The sequence below is a fragment of the Pezoporus occidentalis genome, unplaced genomic scaffold (genome assembly GCF_034315485.1).
Source record: "Pezoporus occidentalis ecotype Australia unplaced genomic scaffold, CSIRO_AGI_Poc_V1 ctg28, whole genome shotgun sequence".
NCBI classification, from domain to species: domain Eukaryota; kingdom Metazoa; phylum Chordata; class Aves; order Psittaciformes; family Psittacidae; genus Pezoporus; species Pezoporus occidentalis.
Genome location: NW_026914718.1, coordinates 5,723,949 through 5,738,698, shown reverse-complemented (window position 1 = coordinate 5,738,698; position 14,750 = coordinate 5,723,949). Strand labels below are relative to the sequence as shown.

Below are 14,750 nucleotides of genomic sequence, written 5' to 3'. Positions count from 1 at the left end.
CTCCTGTCTTGGTTAAAACATGTTTCTGTCCCTGTGACATGTTTGTGGTGGCAGGAGCAGAAGGAGAATAAACAGCATCCAATGGAGTTTCATCTGGCCACTGCAGTCTGTAACAAAGTAAGTAAGTTGGTGGCTTAAACATTAGGTAAGGTCACCAACTGCCTCTATAAAACTGGGAAGAAAAATGCAAAGAGAATAAGAGGGATGAGTTATATTGACTGATTAAAAAGAAAAGTTTCTAAGCGACAACAGAAGAGACTGCAGTGACAGGAGAAGGTCAGGATTTCAATAGCAGAATAGAAAGTGCATCTAGTGCAGATGCTTCACTGACCCTCAATTTGAGGGGATCTATTTCTACTTGTGCTTTAAGTGCCACCAATGTTCAAAACAGGTTCTGCTGCAGGAAGAGGGGATAACTGACCAAGCTTCTACACAGTGCAGGGACAACAATCTGACAAGACAAAATCAACTGAAAAACATTCAGGCAAGTGCTTTGCTGCGCAAAGGCTGCTTAGTATGACGCTGGCTTGAGCTCTTCCAACAGAGTACCACTTGGTTGCATAATGCTCTGACAAGCTGTGTAACTCCATTGGAGGGTTTCACAGGACAGGAGAGAGAACACATTAACAGCAGAGTTATTAAATTCAGAAGCACATAAACAGACCCAGCAAACTGGATTAGATTTCTTATTAGCAGGGGTTTTTTTGTCAAGTGGGTGCTATAAAGCATACGGGGGAAGGTGGCAGCTCCTACTGCTCTTCAGAGCAGTTCTAAAACTGTTCCTAAGTGGGAAGGAAAAAGCTGCTCAAGTTGACATTAAAGACTCTCTAGTTAGACAGAAAAAGCAAGAAATCAGGTTTCACCCTGTGTTTTGCGAAACATCGTCGACATCACGCAATGTATTACATAGTGTTGGAATCTTAAATTCAGCATTTCCACAGCTTGACCATTACTAGCAATGCATCAGCGTTTTTAGGCTTGAATTTTCTGTAGCTTTTTAAAAACAAGACGCATGAAAAGCCTCATAATTATTATGGTGACAGCTTTATGCTCTATGCTCCTGTCCAAATAAATCCCCAACCAAAAACCCCTGAAACCTCAACTATGGGAGTGAATTTGTGGATTCTTGAAGCACGGAGAGTTTGCTATGATACGTTTTAGAATACTGCCATGTTTTGGTTTATGATTCCTTAATCTGAAAAGCTGAACCTCATGAGACAAAAGAGCAGGTGCTTCACTAGGTCGGGCGTGTAGAGCTGGTTTACTCTGTGTTAATTGCTTGAGAATCTTCCACTGGAAAGGGCTATACATTTGATTACAGCATAAATCATTTCCATCTGCAGTGAAATTCAATAGTGCAAGTATCCCTCTTTATTTCTTAGGAGACTCTGACCCCCACTCCTGTAGTGTTGTGCGTGAAAACTTTGGCTGTTATCTTAGTATGAAATTGTTCCTGCTGTCATGGCAGATTTTAGGTCAGCTGAAGGATGAAAACCAAACCCCCTGTTAACTTCAGCAGGGATTTCCATTTAATTCTCCAGTGACAGAATTTTGCTTTTCTTGATAAAACTACCTTCCATTAAAAAGAATTAGATCTCATTTGGCATACTTATTTTTGCCACAGAAGGCTTGAAATACAGCCCTCGTTGACAGCTGTGAACTACACAAATGAGTGGATCATTAAAGAAATCATGGAGATTGCCAAGTATTCCAAGTTCTCTCATTCTAATGACATAAGAATTGGAGAGAAAAACAGCCAGCTTTTGGTTAACTGTTTGCTTGAAATATAAAGTACATAAAGCCTTTATTAATGTATTAGAATCTACTATATAGAAGCTATAGGAAGGTGAAACAATAGAAATTTGGTTAGTAGAGAGTTCTGTCACCTGCTTACTGAGGTGATCCAGTAGCAGAGAGCTACTGGGCTATTACCAATTGTATGCTCACCATGTACGGATGGTAACTATTTCTTCCTCACTTCACAGTGGTAAATATGACAGGCTACAGGAAAGTCACGATACCAAACATGCAGCAGTTATTCTGAGAGGGAAATACACAGCGTCACAAAAATGCAACCAGATGCAACAGCTATCCTGAGAACAGGGATTTAAAGGTTCTTTGTGCAAGGTTTTTACATACTTGGAACTTGATTTTAGAAGCTATTCTAAGTTCAGGAACACTGCTGCTAGCGGAAGCTGTCTTCAGTTTCAACAAAGACGCAATCTGGCAGTTCATTCATTTGAAGGCAGTTATCAGAGTTTCTCAACCTGCTGTCCCCAGTGCATGCACTGCTTTCTTAACATCTGGAAATGAATAAGCAAATAATCTTCCCTGGTGTAATTTAATTGCCACAGTAACCAGGAGACTATTAAAATTTACAGACAAGGGAAAAAAATAGCCTTAGGAAAGTGGAATAGCAAGTAATCAACAAATGGACCCTTGGTGCCTTCTTATAGCTACCAACCCAAGTCATGCTTGGACCATTTCCAGATGTTAATTCTCCCTATCATCTTTCTGACTATCACTGAGATTTTCAAATGTAGCTTTGTATTAGCTTAAAAGAAAAAAATATTGATGAAATCTAGAGTTAAGCAAAGATGTTAAGACTTCACAGACAAGTGGTAAACTTACTCTCTTCTGCAAACTCCAGTGTAGGAATAGTAACATGTTAATTCCCAACATCTGTTAAGGGAATGCAGTTCAAAACCTAATTTTACATTAACCTAAAAGTCTTCATTAAGCCACAGGAGGTAGTGGTTTGATTTCTGAAATGCTGTGCTACTACTTACAATGCAATTATTGTTGATAATACTCCCCAGTTGGCAATCAGTGATTTTCCAAGCTTATGTTTGCTCTGTTATTTGTGGTTTATGCTGTGTAGTCATCCACAGAAGTTGTCAATTAGCTTGATTCCTCTTCCCTTGTTTCAGCTTAGCTTGTGTGATGCTTGAAATGTTGATGGGATGATTTGCATCAGAGTGAAAGAGGTTTTGCTCTTCCATTTAGAAGTATTTATACTAACAGTTGCATCATGTTCAACAGTTTGAACTCTTAGGAATTTCCTCATGCAAACTACAAAGATTTAAACCCAAAGCAAACACTTGTTGCCTCTACACCAACAGCTTTTAACTATCTTGACTACACAGCAATTAGATTGTGGCAACATACATATGGATACCAGAAGGTTTCAGTGTGTTTTAATACAGCATGATGCAGCACAACCACTGCTGCCCATAAAAGCAGGGTAGTACGTGCAGATTTTTGGTGCAGCCCGTTTAAAAACAGTTGTATTATAAAATAACACAATTAAAATAATTGTGTATATGAAGTTTCAGCTGGATGTGATGTCTAATTCTTTGCCTCCTAAAATGCTGTTGCTAATGAATATATGGAAGAACAAGTTAAATTCTTTCACTGCAATAACCTCCTGGCTCACCACAGGCATAAGGTCTTTCAAGCAAGAAAGGAAGAAGCCTCACATTCTTTTGGCAACTGCCATCACTACTTAAGATTGATATTTGAATGAAATCAAACTTACTTAAATAGAAAATAAGTATAAATTAAATAAAACCTCCATAAACCTATTGCTGTTACCTGGAAAAATATATGCAGAATTAAGCAATTTGGGGAATTTTAATATTTGAAAATTATTTCCCATGTAGAAATTGAAGATGTAACCTTCTACTGCCAGAAACAGGCATCTTAAATCAAAATGCAGAATTCCTTTACTCTGAAAGCTTCAGAAATACATGCTAATCTAGTGTCAAAAGCTTTGCACATCCTGTGAATAGCACAGCCGACACTTTTGTTCCATTGAGTATGTCCAATAATCTCTGTAAACCAGACTTCTCACTTTTGTCAGAGAACAGGTTAAATGATGGTTTGGTGGCTTTGACTGAAGTTCATGTCATGGGAAGCCCTGAAGTTACCAGTAACAAGTCAATGCTTTTCCAGAAGATAAGACAGGTCCCACAGGTTGTGAGGCTGCCCGAGAGTTGTTCTTCCACATGTAAGGTAATTTTTGATCAATAATTCGCTCTCTCTTTAGGGAGTAGAATCATGTTTTTCCAACTCTTTGCTATAAACCCATTCTACCTCCAGTCTGGAAACAGGCTGATACACGTTATGCTGAGTTGTAATGAGGTCCCTAGTCATATAGTCCATCTTGCACTGTGCAGTTTCTAGCTTGGCATCTGTCCTGGGTTTGGCATCTGTCCTGCTTTAAGTTTTTGTTTCATTTTTTGTCCTGATACAGGGGTGGTGGTGGTGTTAGAGGCTGTTACTTTAATAGCAGCAGTGTCAGCAGGATAAAAATTTCACTCTGAAAATGATGCCTTTTAGCCACAGAAGCTACAAATGCTTACCTTCAGAGTCCAGAAAAGGTATGTTCAAACAGCCACAGATCAGTGAATAAAAGACAATGGATTTCACCTGTGTATTTACTGCAGAAGCAGAAACTGCAACAATTTCAGGAGTTAAACTTAGAAATATAACTTGTAATGCTGTTTAAATTTAAAATCCAGGATGTGCAGGAAGAACCACTGATACAGTTTAAAATGATGCAACCCACAGGAAGCTTGTGAAACAAAATTGGTGACTATTTGGCTCAAATCCACCTCCTGAACCTCACTGCACTGGGAGGGCAGGAATCAAGGGACAACTTCTACTAGAGGAAGGGTAGTTTGATGGCCCTGTTCCGGCATCAAACATCTGCTCAACTGTTTCTAGCCCAGTAGTCAAAGCTTTCCTGGTGTCATCAAGGAAGCAGTGAGGATGAGATAAATCTCTTTTAGCCAGATCTAAAGTGCTTTAAAGGGAAGGTCTAGATTAGGGGTCTAACACTCAAGGGCTAGTAATTTTTAAAGGTAAATTCAGAAGTCCAGGTTGAGAAAGCGTTCTTGAACTCTTAAGTCAGTAATGCACATACTTTAGTGAAAATGGCAGAGAATGGCCTCAATACTATTTGTGCCTAGTGAGATACGCAGATGAAAAGCTACTCAAGGCATAAACTTTGTGAATGAATGACTGAATGGTAGAACTACACTGCTGGGGGGGTTGATGATCTCTATGGTCCCTTTCAGCCACAATCACTGTATGATTAGCACAACTTGGTGGTTTCTTTCCTTTCTTGTGGTGCGACTTGTTGTCTGAGCCATCTCAGGTGATAAAGAAGTTTATTTATGTCAGTTCGTACACAAGCTTCTCCAAGCCTGAGACATAAAAATCATTATGTGATTCTTCACCAGTAAGCACCAACAATCCTCCCTTTTCTCCCCCAGTTTAAGAAAGATGGGAAGGAGGCAAGTGTCAAGATGTGGGGAAGGAAGAATCAAGTCTTTACTGTTCAGAACTTAGGAAAATGTTGTAAACCCGAGTTTTAATTCATTGCAAGAAAGTCTTGGCTCATGTATAAAAAGCATATGTATGGATTTGAATTTAGCAATTGCTAAACAGAGCAGGTTATTGCAGAGTTGATAAAATGCACTGCCAGACAAATGGATGATACATTTTTCAATGTGTAATGTTAGATACTTAACCTATCTTGGCTGCATGAGTAAATAGTCTGACATCAGTTAGATTACTCAGAAGCAAGTTGATACCCAAGCAGACTATAAAAACTTCCCTTTAGAAGGGAGCTGAATAGCTACTTTTAGACTTTCCATATAATGCGTGTTTCAAATTCTCCCCCTCAGCTGTCTAATGAGCACATTTATATAAAACGAACAGCATATAAAGGTATTCTTAACAGGAAAAGAAAAACAACCTGACTGCAAAAGTAGTTACCCATTCTGTTGACCAGAAGCGTTTCCCCTGCAAACCGTTCCCAGTTTTGACATTAGAAAATGCTACATCTTAATGCCTCATTGCTAATTCAAAGGAGAAAGTAGCTTGATAAGAGTTAAAAATCATGTTTTAATTGAAATTTTAACATTCTAAATTGTTTTGCAATATCAATGTAAAATAGTGCATACAAAGTGCCAAAGAATGAATGTTTCATATTACAAAGTCACGCAAAACCCCCAACCTGAACATCTTTGAAGTGTTACAGTACACAATTTGAGGTAACTGCCCACCTGGTGTGTTGCAATGGTACACAGAATTGTACTCAGGTGATTTAAGTTATCTTGTTGTGATATTAGCACAACATGGTAGCAATACAGTTCATTGTTAACCACAGTAGCAAACAGCAATAAATGAAATTGGATTTTTACTAGGAGAGTCACTAGTTTTATAGCTCCTTTACAACAACTGAATGGAAAGTCAGACAGACTTGACAGACCAACTCAGTGCAAACAAAACAATGGAAAAGTACATCAATCCAAACTTTGGGAAAAGGAGCTAAATGACTTACCTTAAAATCTGCTGAAGAAAAAATAATGCCCATACTCTTAGTGTGTTCATTACAGAAGAATCCCTCCGTTAACAAGACACAGGCACTATTTTGTTTCGCAGGTTCACGGAGTAAGGATGTGTTTGCGCTGTACTTTTTAACACCAAATGCTATTTCCAGAGCCATACTGTTCCTATGAAGGGGCTTCATTAACAAATGAGGAAGTGGTATCTCCATTAGAAAGATGTGAGGAAAAACAGTGTTTGCCATATGGGGAAAAAGGAGAAAAATCAGTGAGGAAGTACATGCTTAAGCTTCCTGGATATCATAGCAAAAAAGGCAAAGCTTAAATTGGCTTTAAGTATATTATATTTATAATCCTAAACATATGTTCATACATCTCACAGGTATTCAACAATGACATTTTGAAGTTTTACTGTAATTGCAGAATTTCTCCTAGAAGCCAGAAAGGTGAATCATGTTAAAGTTTTTGGTGCAGTATGATGAGGTTAGTAAGTTTTGCTGATTCTTCACCAAATTACTGTAGCCTTTAGCAGTATGATATGCTTATAATTGCTGGATCATATCCTGAAGTTCATGGGAGCAGCAGCTTAAACAGATGGAATTGTGGAAGGCCTGTAGTGATTAAACAATGATTCAAGATTATTTCCTCATTTCTCTTTCTGGAACATTTACCTTCGTTGATGCCGCACTCAGTTCCAGGATTTAACAGTTATTACCAGAGAAGGTGGCTTTGATCCCTGGGTCAACTGTAAAGCTACACTGGAAAAATGCGTCTTTGCAATGTGCAAGGACAGCTAATACTGGCTATGGTATAAGCAGTCCCATCTCTAAGAGTCTCTCTTCTGACATTAACCCTTTTCTTTTCCTTTCCCCTTTCCAAATTGAGTTTTTTCTCATGTCTAACTGGGAACATGTCATAGCTTTAGTCTCTTTCATAAAATTGTATCTGTTTCTCCAACATCACCAAACATTGCAAGAAGTAAACTACACTGAATTACAACGGAAATAGTAACAGAAAAGGTGACTAGGTTAAGCACCCAGTAACTTCCTTGTGAGCTTCACAGTGCCTGACAAAAAAAGTAAACTCGATACTTGACTTTTTCCACAATGTCATTAACTGATTTAAAAATTCTAAAGACTGGAACTTGCCAAGTCATCTCAGTTTTGCTGGTACACACGATAGATAATGATACTGATAGCTGCCATTTAAGGCACAGTTTTGTTTCTGGGATGAAGATTTAACCATTCTTGACACTGAGCAGGCCTTACGTTCTCAGCTCTCTGAGCAGCCCTTTTGAATGTAATACTAAAACAGTACAGTCAACTGAGGGAAGACACAAGTGATAAACTTTAGATTTGAATTGAGGGAAGACACAAGTGACAAAGTGCAAGAGACTCAGCTAGGACATTTCAGCATGATAACTCCCTTCCAGTCTGAAGTTGTTCCTGAAGGCAGTATTAACCCAAGGCATTTTATGCTCAAACAGGTAAATAAATATATATGACTATTCTACCTCAGCAAAAGACAAGTTAGTCACTCTAATGTGATTCCCTGTGCTTTTCTACCTAACCATGCTTCACAACTACAAAAATGTTTTCTGTGAACTATGCATGATGCTTAAAACATGTTTTGAAAACTGAACTAATGTTTTAGTTAACTAAGTTTTCACGCTCTAGCTACTACTTAAAAGCCAAGATCAACAAATAATGATTCCTTCAACAAAAATGTAGGTATCTACTGCAGGCTTAATGCGGCATATTAGGAGCATGCCTGCAGCTGGAACTATTTCTTATTTATTCTAGATTACAATATTCCTAATGGATTTAAGAATGGATCTTCCACACACAGACAAATCCTATAAAAAAAACCTCATTTTCCAATTTAGTATAAAAATATAGCATGCATGCACACAAAACAAGAGCTCTCCAGGCAAACATGGCTGCCATAGGTAAAAATAAAAGATAATTAAAAAAAAAAATTGAAAAATCTTGTACAGGTTAAGAAAAAGATGCTATGCATGTACTTAAGTCAGCTGTATAACACACTGCCATTCCTTTTATGCTACTCTAACAGGTAGATCCAGAAAGTACATTTGCTTTTATCTTGATACTTTACGTGCTTCTTAAATAGCCACTCAACAGACCTGTTAATATAATCCAGAAATGTCTACTCAAATAAGATTCTTTTAAGTACAAAAGCAAATTATTACAGAATTATGTTTATGACTCAACAAATTGAACTTTCCAAAGACAACACATTTGTTTCCTGAGATGGCTAAAAGTCATGTTTCAACTTCATGTTACACTATAATTAACAAAAAATACTATGCAGCAAAACAGAGGTAAACTTCAGCATACAAGCACATTTACAGAAATCACCTAATTTCACTAGTACTATTTGTGTTCATGTGTACACCTTAACAAAAGTCCTAAAATAATCTTTATACATTACAAAACAAGGATTTACAAAATTTCCATTTTATTTCCAAGCTATTCATTCTAAAAATGTTGAAACATAAAAAAATACCATTTCCTAAAGGAGTTTACAATAAAAGGCTAACAATCTGGCATGGAAGAGAGGTAAATATATGGAAACCTGTTTTAACAGTCACAAATCAGTCGCTGGTGATTAAAGAACACTCTGTTCTTCAAAGATGGTAGGCACTTCCACATAACCAGAAATGTAAGTTTTCCTACCACTCCTTTTCCCTCCCATACATAAAAATATCCAATGCAATAAAAAACAAAAGTAGGATAAAAGGGCAGACGTGGGATCAAATAAAACCATTAAGGTCTTGATTATTGTTCATCTTGGGTAAGTGTAAAGATTATGTCCCAAAGTTTTCCTGACAAGATGGAGTTATTTGGCCTTTAAAAGTGTTAGCTGAAATACCTCCCTTTTTTACCAGTATATGTTGTTTGCTCACTGCTGTATTGTTGGTTTATGTCTTTAACAGAAACTGGCTCTAGGCCAGCCCATGGGTCCTCAAGCATTGAAGGTCTGTAATAGTTTTCCACATCATTAGACACTCTTTTCTCTCTGCCATGCGCTGTACCAAATGGAGTAGATGTCCTGGGTGATCCCTTTGGAAGAAAACCATCAGGTAAAGAAACATTTAATAGACTAATTCAAACTAAAAGAAAAGTTTCCTTCTAATGTAGCAGAGCTTTGAAGCTGATTATTAACGATAATTACTACTCTTCATTTGCATCTTCCTCAGACAATAATAACTTTATTATGCTTTTAATTGAGTGATGTTTTACCAGGATAAGAAAAAAAAACCCAAGTCTTTTCCAAAATACTTGTTTATGTCACTCTGGCACATAACTACATAGAAGCTCCTCATGCTATTTTTCAGAAGCTGCTTATGTCAATGATATAACTCAAAAGCTGAATAACAAAACAGGGAGCTAGAGGCTGAGGAAGAGTTGATAATATCTACAAGAGCAGAAGTCAGATATCAAGTACTTACAGATTTAACAAAGTACTGTATAATGCAAATAGCTACAAATGACCCAAAGAATGTACTGGGAAAACCACCCCGTTATAACCAAACTAGCGTCAGTTGGCTATCTGAGAACAGATGAGTTTATTTGATATACAATCTGGATGGTAATCAGTGACTAAACAGATGCTGCATTAAAGAAAAATGTTTTGCAGGGAGCTTCATCCATTGTTCTTTTCCACCTTCCTTTTTAGGGAAGATTCACCTCCTTGAAAAGTGAGGTTTTGTCTAAAGCTGTATTGGTTTAAGCTCATTTGTTTTAACCAATACTGAACAACACAGATACGCAACAGTCTTCAAACATGCCTGTTGAATTCTCTATGACTAGAGAACCCCTTGAGGCCGATTATCAGCCTTAGACTTTGTAAAGGAGGGTAAAAGCACTAATTAAGGGCCCTAAAGAATTCAAGTAAACAGCTCCTATGAAAGAATTTCTGGGCAAAACTGAGAAATGGTGCAATATATGAAGGCCCTATGCTTCCACAGATTCCACTGAAACTGTTTGAAGTGATTTCTAAAAGTGTGCTGTGACACGAGCCTGCTTTTGCGGGCCCAGGAAGTACTTCAACTCCTAAAGCTTGGCAATCATGGATACACACCAAATGCAGAATCAGTCATGTCTTATTTATGAGGCACTTGCTTCTAATGATTCATGGTAACAGAATTAGGTTATATAGCTCAGATGATGATCTCATAACAGGAAAATTACTAGAAGGTAGAGAATTATTTTACTGTATCAAAACCATGAGGGTCAGGTGACAGAATCATTGCAGAATACATCTAAAAACTTTTCTAATAAGGGACATGGAATTTCCTAAAGCAAATCAACATGCACTAGCATAAGTAACATTTATGTTAGGCATCCATAACTAATAGTATAGCAGTAGTACACAGTGCATTCTATCTTCAAAATAAAAAAAAACAAAACAACTCTAAATCACCATGTGTAATGACACCCTGTAACTCTGACACTGTTGAATAGTTTTAAGTGTGGAGTGTATTTAATGTTATGTCTAACCTGCAGAACTCAAAAGGAAGCTGAACTGACATAGTGATTTGCAGCATCCGGTGCCAGAACAAAATAATTCAATGGTAAGGCTCTTTTGGATGGATTTCTTTTATTGTAATAAATTTCACCATAATATAATGCAGGCCATCAGCAACACTGACATTTTAACATGGTTGAAATCTAGGAAATCTATTAGTATGTAATACAAGATTGATACAAGATTGACAGCCTTCAATGATTTAAACATGTTAAATCTAAGCCTTTAAAAAAAAAAAATTGGAAGACTAGTCATTACATGCTTTTTTAGAAAAAAAATCAAAATGTGATTATTCATTTTATAGGCCTGTGGAAAGAGGAAAATACCCCTTTCTGTGCAAGTGAAACCATTCATGTGCAAGAGAAAGTGTTTGGTTGCAAAGATAACCTCAAAAAACCTTTGTATTTTACTGGTGCCAACAGCTTTTTCTCACTGAACTTTCCTCAAAGAAACAGTAAATCTATTCTCAATACTTCTTGCTCAGATAACAGATCTCTCTCTACAGCAGAAAACCTCCCATCTTTCTGTGCTATTAACATGTTACTGAATGGGTTGAAAATGGGCATAGTCATCAGCTTTCTTCACCTGATGTAATTTTAGCTGCTAGCAGATGCACAGAAAAACAAAAAACACGACCGTACCATTTTAAAAAGATCTTTTATTTTACTTTCTGTTAAAGTTTTCAACCCATCACCACCACTTAGCCACTGCTACTAGCTAGTTCACTGTCTCCTGTTGGATGAAAAGAAACACTACTGACAAGTGAATTCTAAGAGGATATATGGAAGAAATACAAGAGACTTTCATCTCAAAGGTGGCAGAAGCATCATGAATATTGAAAGCACTGTAGTTCTCTTAACAGCATCTACAGAAGAGAGGGGAACTATCCACATACCTCAGAAGAAATATGATGCTTAGAAAATGGAGAAAATCCCTCTACCTGAACCTATTCATGGCCTCATGGACTGAGATCTTTAGCTGCCCACACTGAAGAAAATGAAGACCCACAGTTCATGAGACTTCCTCCCTCTCTGATTTCCTCTATTGCCCTCCCAGGCAAATCAAAGCATGTATATACACATAAAAGTACATACATACACATTACTTTAGTCCTAGGCAAAGTTATGTAGAGAAAGACATACAATGTCCTTCTAGGCTTTGAAAGCATCACCAGCAGGTCAACACTTCTGAACTACTCACAAGAAAAGGGAGAAATGAAAACATGACAATCCAAGACTGGATTCAAACTTGTACCTTCTTTATGACAGGTTTCTTACTTAACACCCAAACAGAACCTATGAGACAGTTCCTGCTCACTGGTTCTGACATGAAGCAGTCGTGAATAAAACCAGAGGTGTATTCTGCTCAGCTAATTTAAGACAGGCTTTGAAACGGAATAAGAACTACTTAATTGAATATCCAAAGAATTAGCTTCTGAAGGGAAAACAGACATTGGCGACATGCAGAAAACCTCACATCCTTTCCCTTTGAAACAGGTACAGAGGTATCCTGGGTACAGGAAGCCACCTGGGAGAGCTTTTGCTCTTCTGTTGAAGATGTATAAAGTTCATAATGATTCCTTCCCACCAACTATAAGATTCCTGTAAGACAGTCATCTGCATCATAAAAAAGTAACCAAGACTTTTCATTTTGATGAAAACGTGACTATGCAGTGCAGGCAAATTAAGATTTTACTAGTATCTATTAAAGATTTGACTTCATTATTACACTTTAATCTGTGTCAGTAAGAGCACCTAAAAATTTCATCATTGTACTGCATGTGTCTTTTGTTACACTTTTAAGACTTTTCAATATTGCATAAAGCCAGCTATGTGCATTAAGTTGGTATCATCTCAGGAACTGTCATCCCTATCTGCATTGCCAGTCCCATGCCCCAACTAAACCACCTGAAAGAAGCATAACTTGCAAAACCTGTTGTTGACAGCTCTCAGGAAAACTACTCCTTACAAATGGAAGCTTTCAGTGCAATGCAAAGACTTTAAAATGATACTGTTATCCAAACAGATGTTCTCAATTCTGCTTAAAGTAGCCTCAGCTCAATTCCCTTTAACAGAGCATTCTGTTCCTCTACTCATGTCTCAGAAAGCTGTGTGTGGACAGGGCAGTTTCCACGATGTAAGAAAAACAACATAAGCAAAGCAAGAGCACACAGCACTTCACCACTGTGTTAAACTGATCAAAGGGAGGTGCATACCAAGGGAAGGCATTGTTTGATGCAGTTTTGGGTGGTACTTCACTTCCTTTCTACCTTTACATCCAGCACATTAAAAAGAAGAAAGCTACACTCTTGAGTCCCTGTGTCTTCGTAACAGGCCTCAGCCAAATCTGGGGCCCTCTTCCCTCTCCTCATCACACAGCTGCCTGACCTGGGATCTCTCCATCCTCTCTAATGAAGACAGCCGTTCCCTTGTGCGGGGCAAGGCTCCCTCTCTTCTGAAAACCGTGGTGGAGGGGATGGCCACTGCGCGTCATCACAAGCCCTCGGCCTGCTCTCCCCTGCGGGCTGAGGGCCCGGCGCCTCACCAGCACCTCCCTCCCTCCCCGCCGCCCCGCGGTACAGAGGTGCAGGCCTGTATCCCGCTCCGCCCTGCCCCATACCTGGTAGGGCCGCTGGAAGCCCCCGGGCGAGCGCTTGTGCTGCTGCGGGTGCAGGGTAGTTCCAGCCGGGGATTTGCTGCCGTAGGGAGCCGGGTACCGGGGACTGATGCTGTGCGGCCGGCGCGGGGTATGCCCCCCGTGCGAGGGACTCCCGAACCGCCCGCCGCCAACGCCGCCATGGAAGCCGTGTCCTCGGGGCGAGTGGCCGCTGCCGTAAGGCCCACCAGGCCACGGCATGTAGGGCGGCGTGTGGTGTGGGCTCCCGTAGCCCCGCGGGGAGGGCGGCATAGGGCCTCCGCCGGACGGAGGGCTCCGGAAGCCGTGGCCCGCATACGGAGGCGTCGGGGGGCGGAAACTCTGCCTGTACATGACCCTGGCGGCGCGGCGATGGCGGAGTGGAATTAACCTGCGCGGCGGCGGAGCCTCAGCGGGGCGGTGTCGCTGCTCGTGGTTTTTCTCTTCCCCCCCTTTCCCCGCCAGGCGGCTGATAAGTTCCGACCTCGAAACGTTCCGGGCCGCGGAAGGCCAGGCCTGGGACACCCGGCTGGCAGGGCCCGGGATGGGAAAGGAGCGGAAGAAGGGGAAGGAGCCGGGGCCGGCTCTGTCCCTGCCGGGAACAGAATTGCAGCGGGCCTGCCCTGGGGCCGGCGCCAGCGTTCCCTCCCGGTGCCTGAGAGCAGGTCCCATGCGTCCTGCTTAGCCCCGGGAGGGTGGAAGGCCGGCTCAGCAGCGATTTGTAACGCATCTTCGAGCTGGAGAGGAATAACCTAAAGTAAAAAGATCCTTAGCAGAGATGCACAGCAGCTGTGCCTGTTAACTGACGTTGTAAAGCATAAGTGATAAACCACCGTATTTGTGAACGTGCATAGTTGTAAAGTGAACGCCTGCGGTACTACAGCTGGTAAAAATCAGCCCCAAATAAGCAAAGCATTTGCCTCCCGTTTCGTGGCACCTCAGATGTGCTTATCTGGACACCTTTCTTACGTAGTCTTTTAATAATGAGCCTCCAGATACTTAAATTATAACTGTCCCAATGGAAAATGTGTGCAATGAGGTATTTAGTACTTTATTAGAAAGTTTGCCCTTTTTAAACTCAGCTTGAATCACCAGCAATTTTTCAGACGAACTGGTAGCTGAGGCTGAGAGCTACACATACAACTTTGTATGAAAGTGCTCTCTCAGATGAGAAGCTCATATTTAACAACATAAGCTCAGTTTAATGAT

At 39.9% G+C, this 14,750-nt stretch overlaps 1 protein-coding gene and 1 long non-coding RNA gene across 2 annotated transcripts; one reads left to right on the top strand and one right to left on the bottom strand.

Annotated features, from left to right (window-relative positions):
• The first annotated feature begins 3,697 nt into the window (after positions 1-3,697).
• LOC134167132 (uncharacterized) lies at positions 3,698-11,078 on the top strand. The gene is made up of 3 exons (XR_009966097.1): positions 3,698-4,009; positions 9,313-9,459; positions 10,886-11,078. It is a non-coding gene; the product is annotated as an uncharacterized LOC134167132 (long non-coding RNA).
• On the bottom strand, positions 8,354-14,135 carry MPLKIP (M-phase specific PLK1 interacting protein). The gene is made up of 2 exons (XM_062625433.1): positions 13,527-14,135; positions 8,354-9,439 (listed from the first exon to the last, which is right to left on the bottom strand). Exons 1-2 carry the CDS (start codon positions 13,893-13,895, stop codon positions 9,236-9,238), a joined length of 573 nt encoding a protein of 190 aa, XP_062481417.1. The 5' UTR covers positions 13,896-14,135; the 3' UTR covers positions 8,354-9,235.
• Positions 14,136-14,750: the final 615 nt, after the last annotated feature.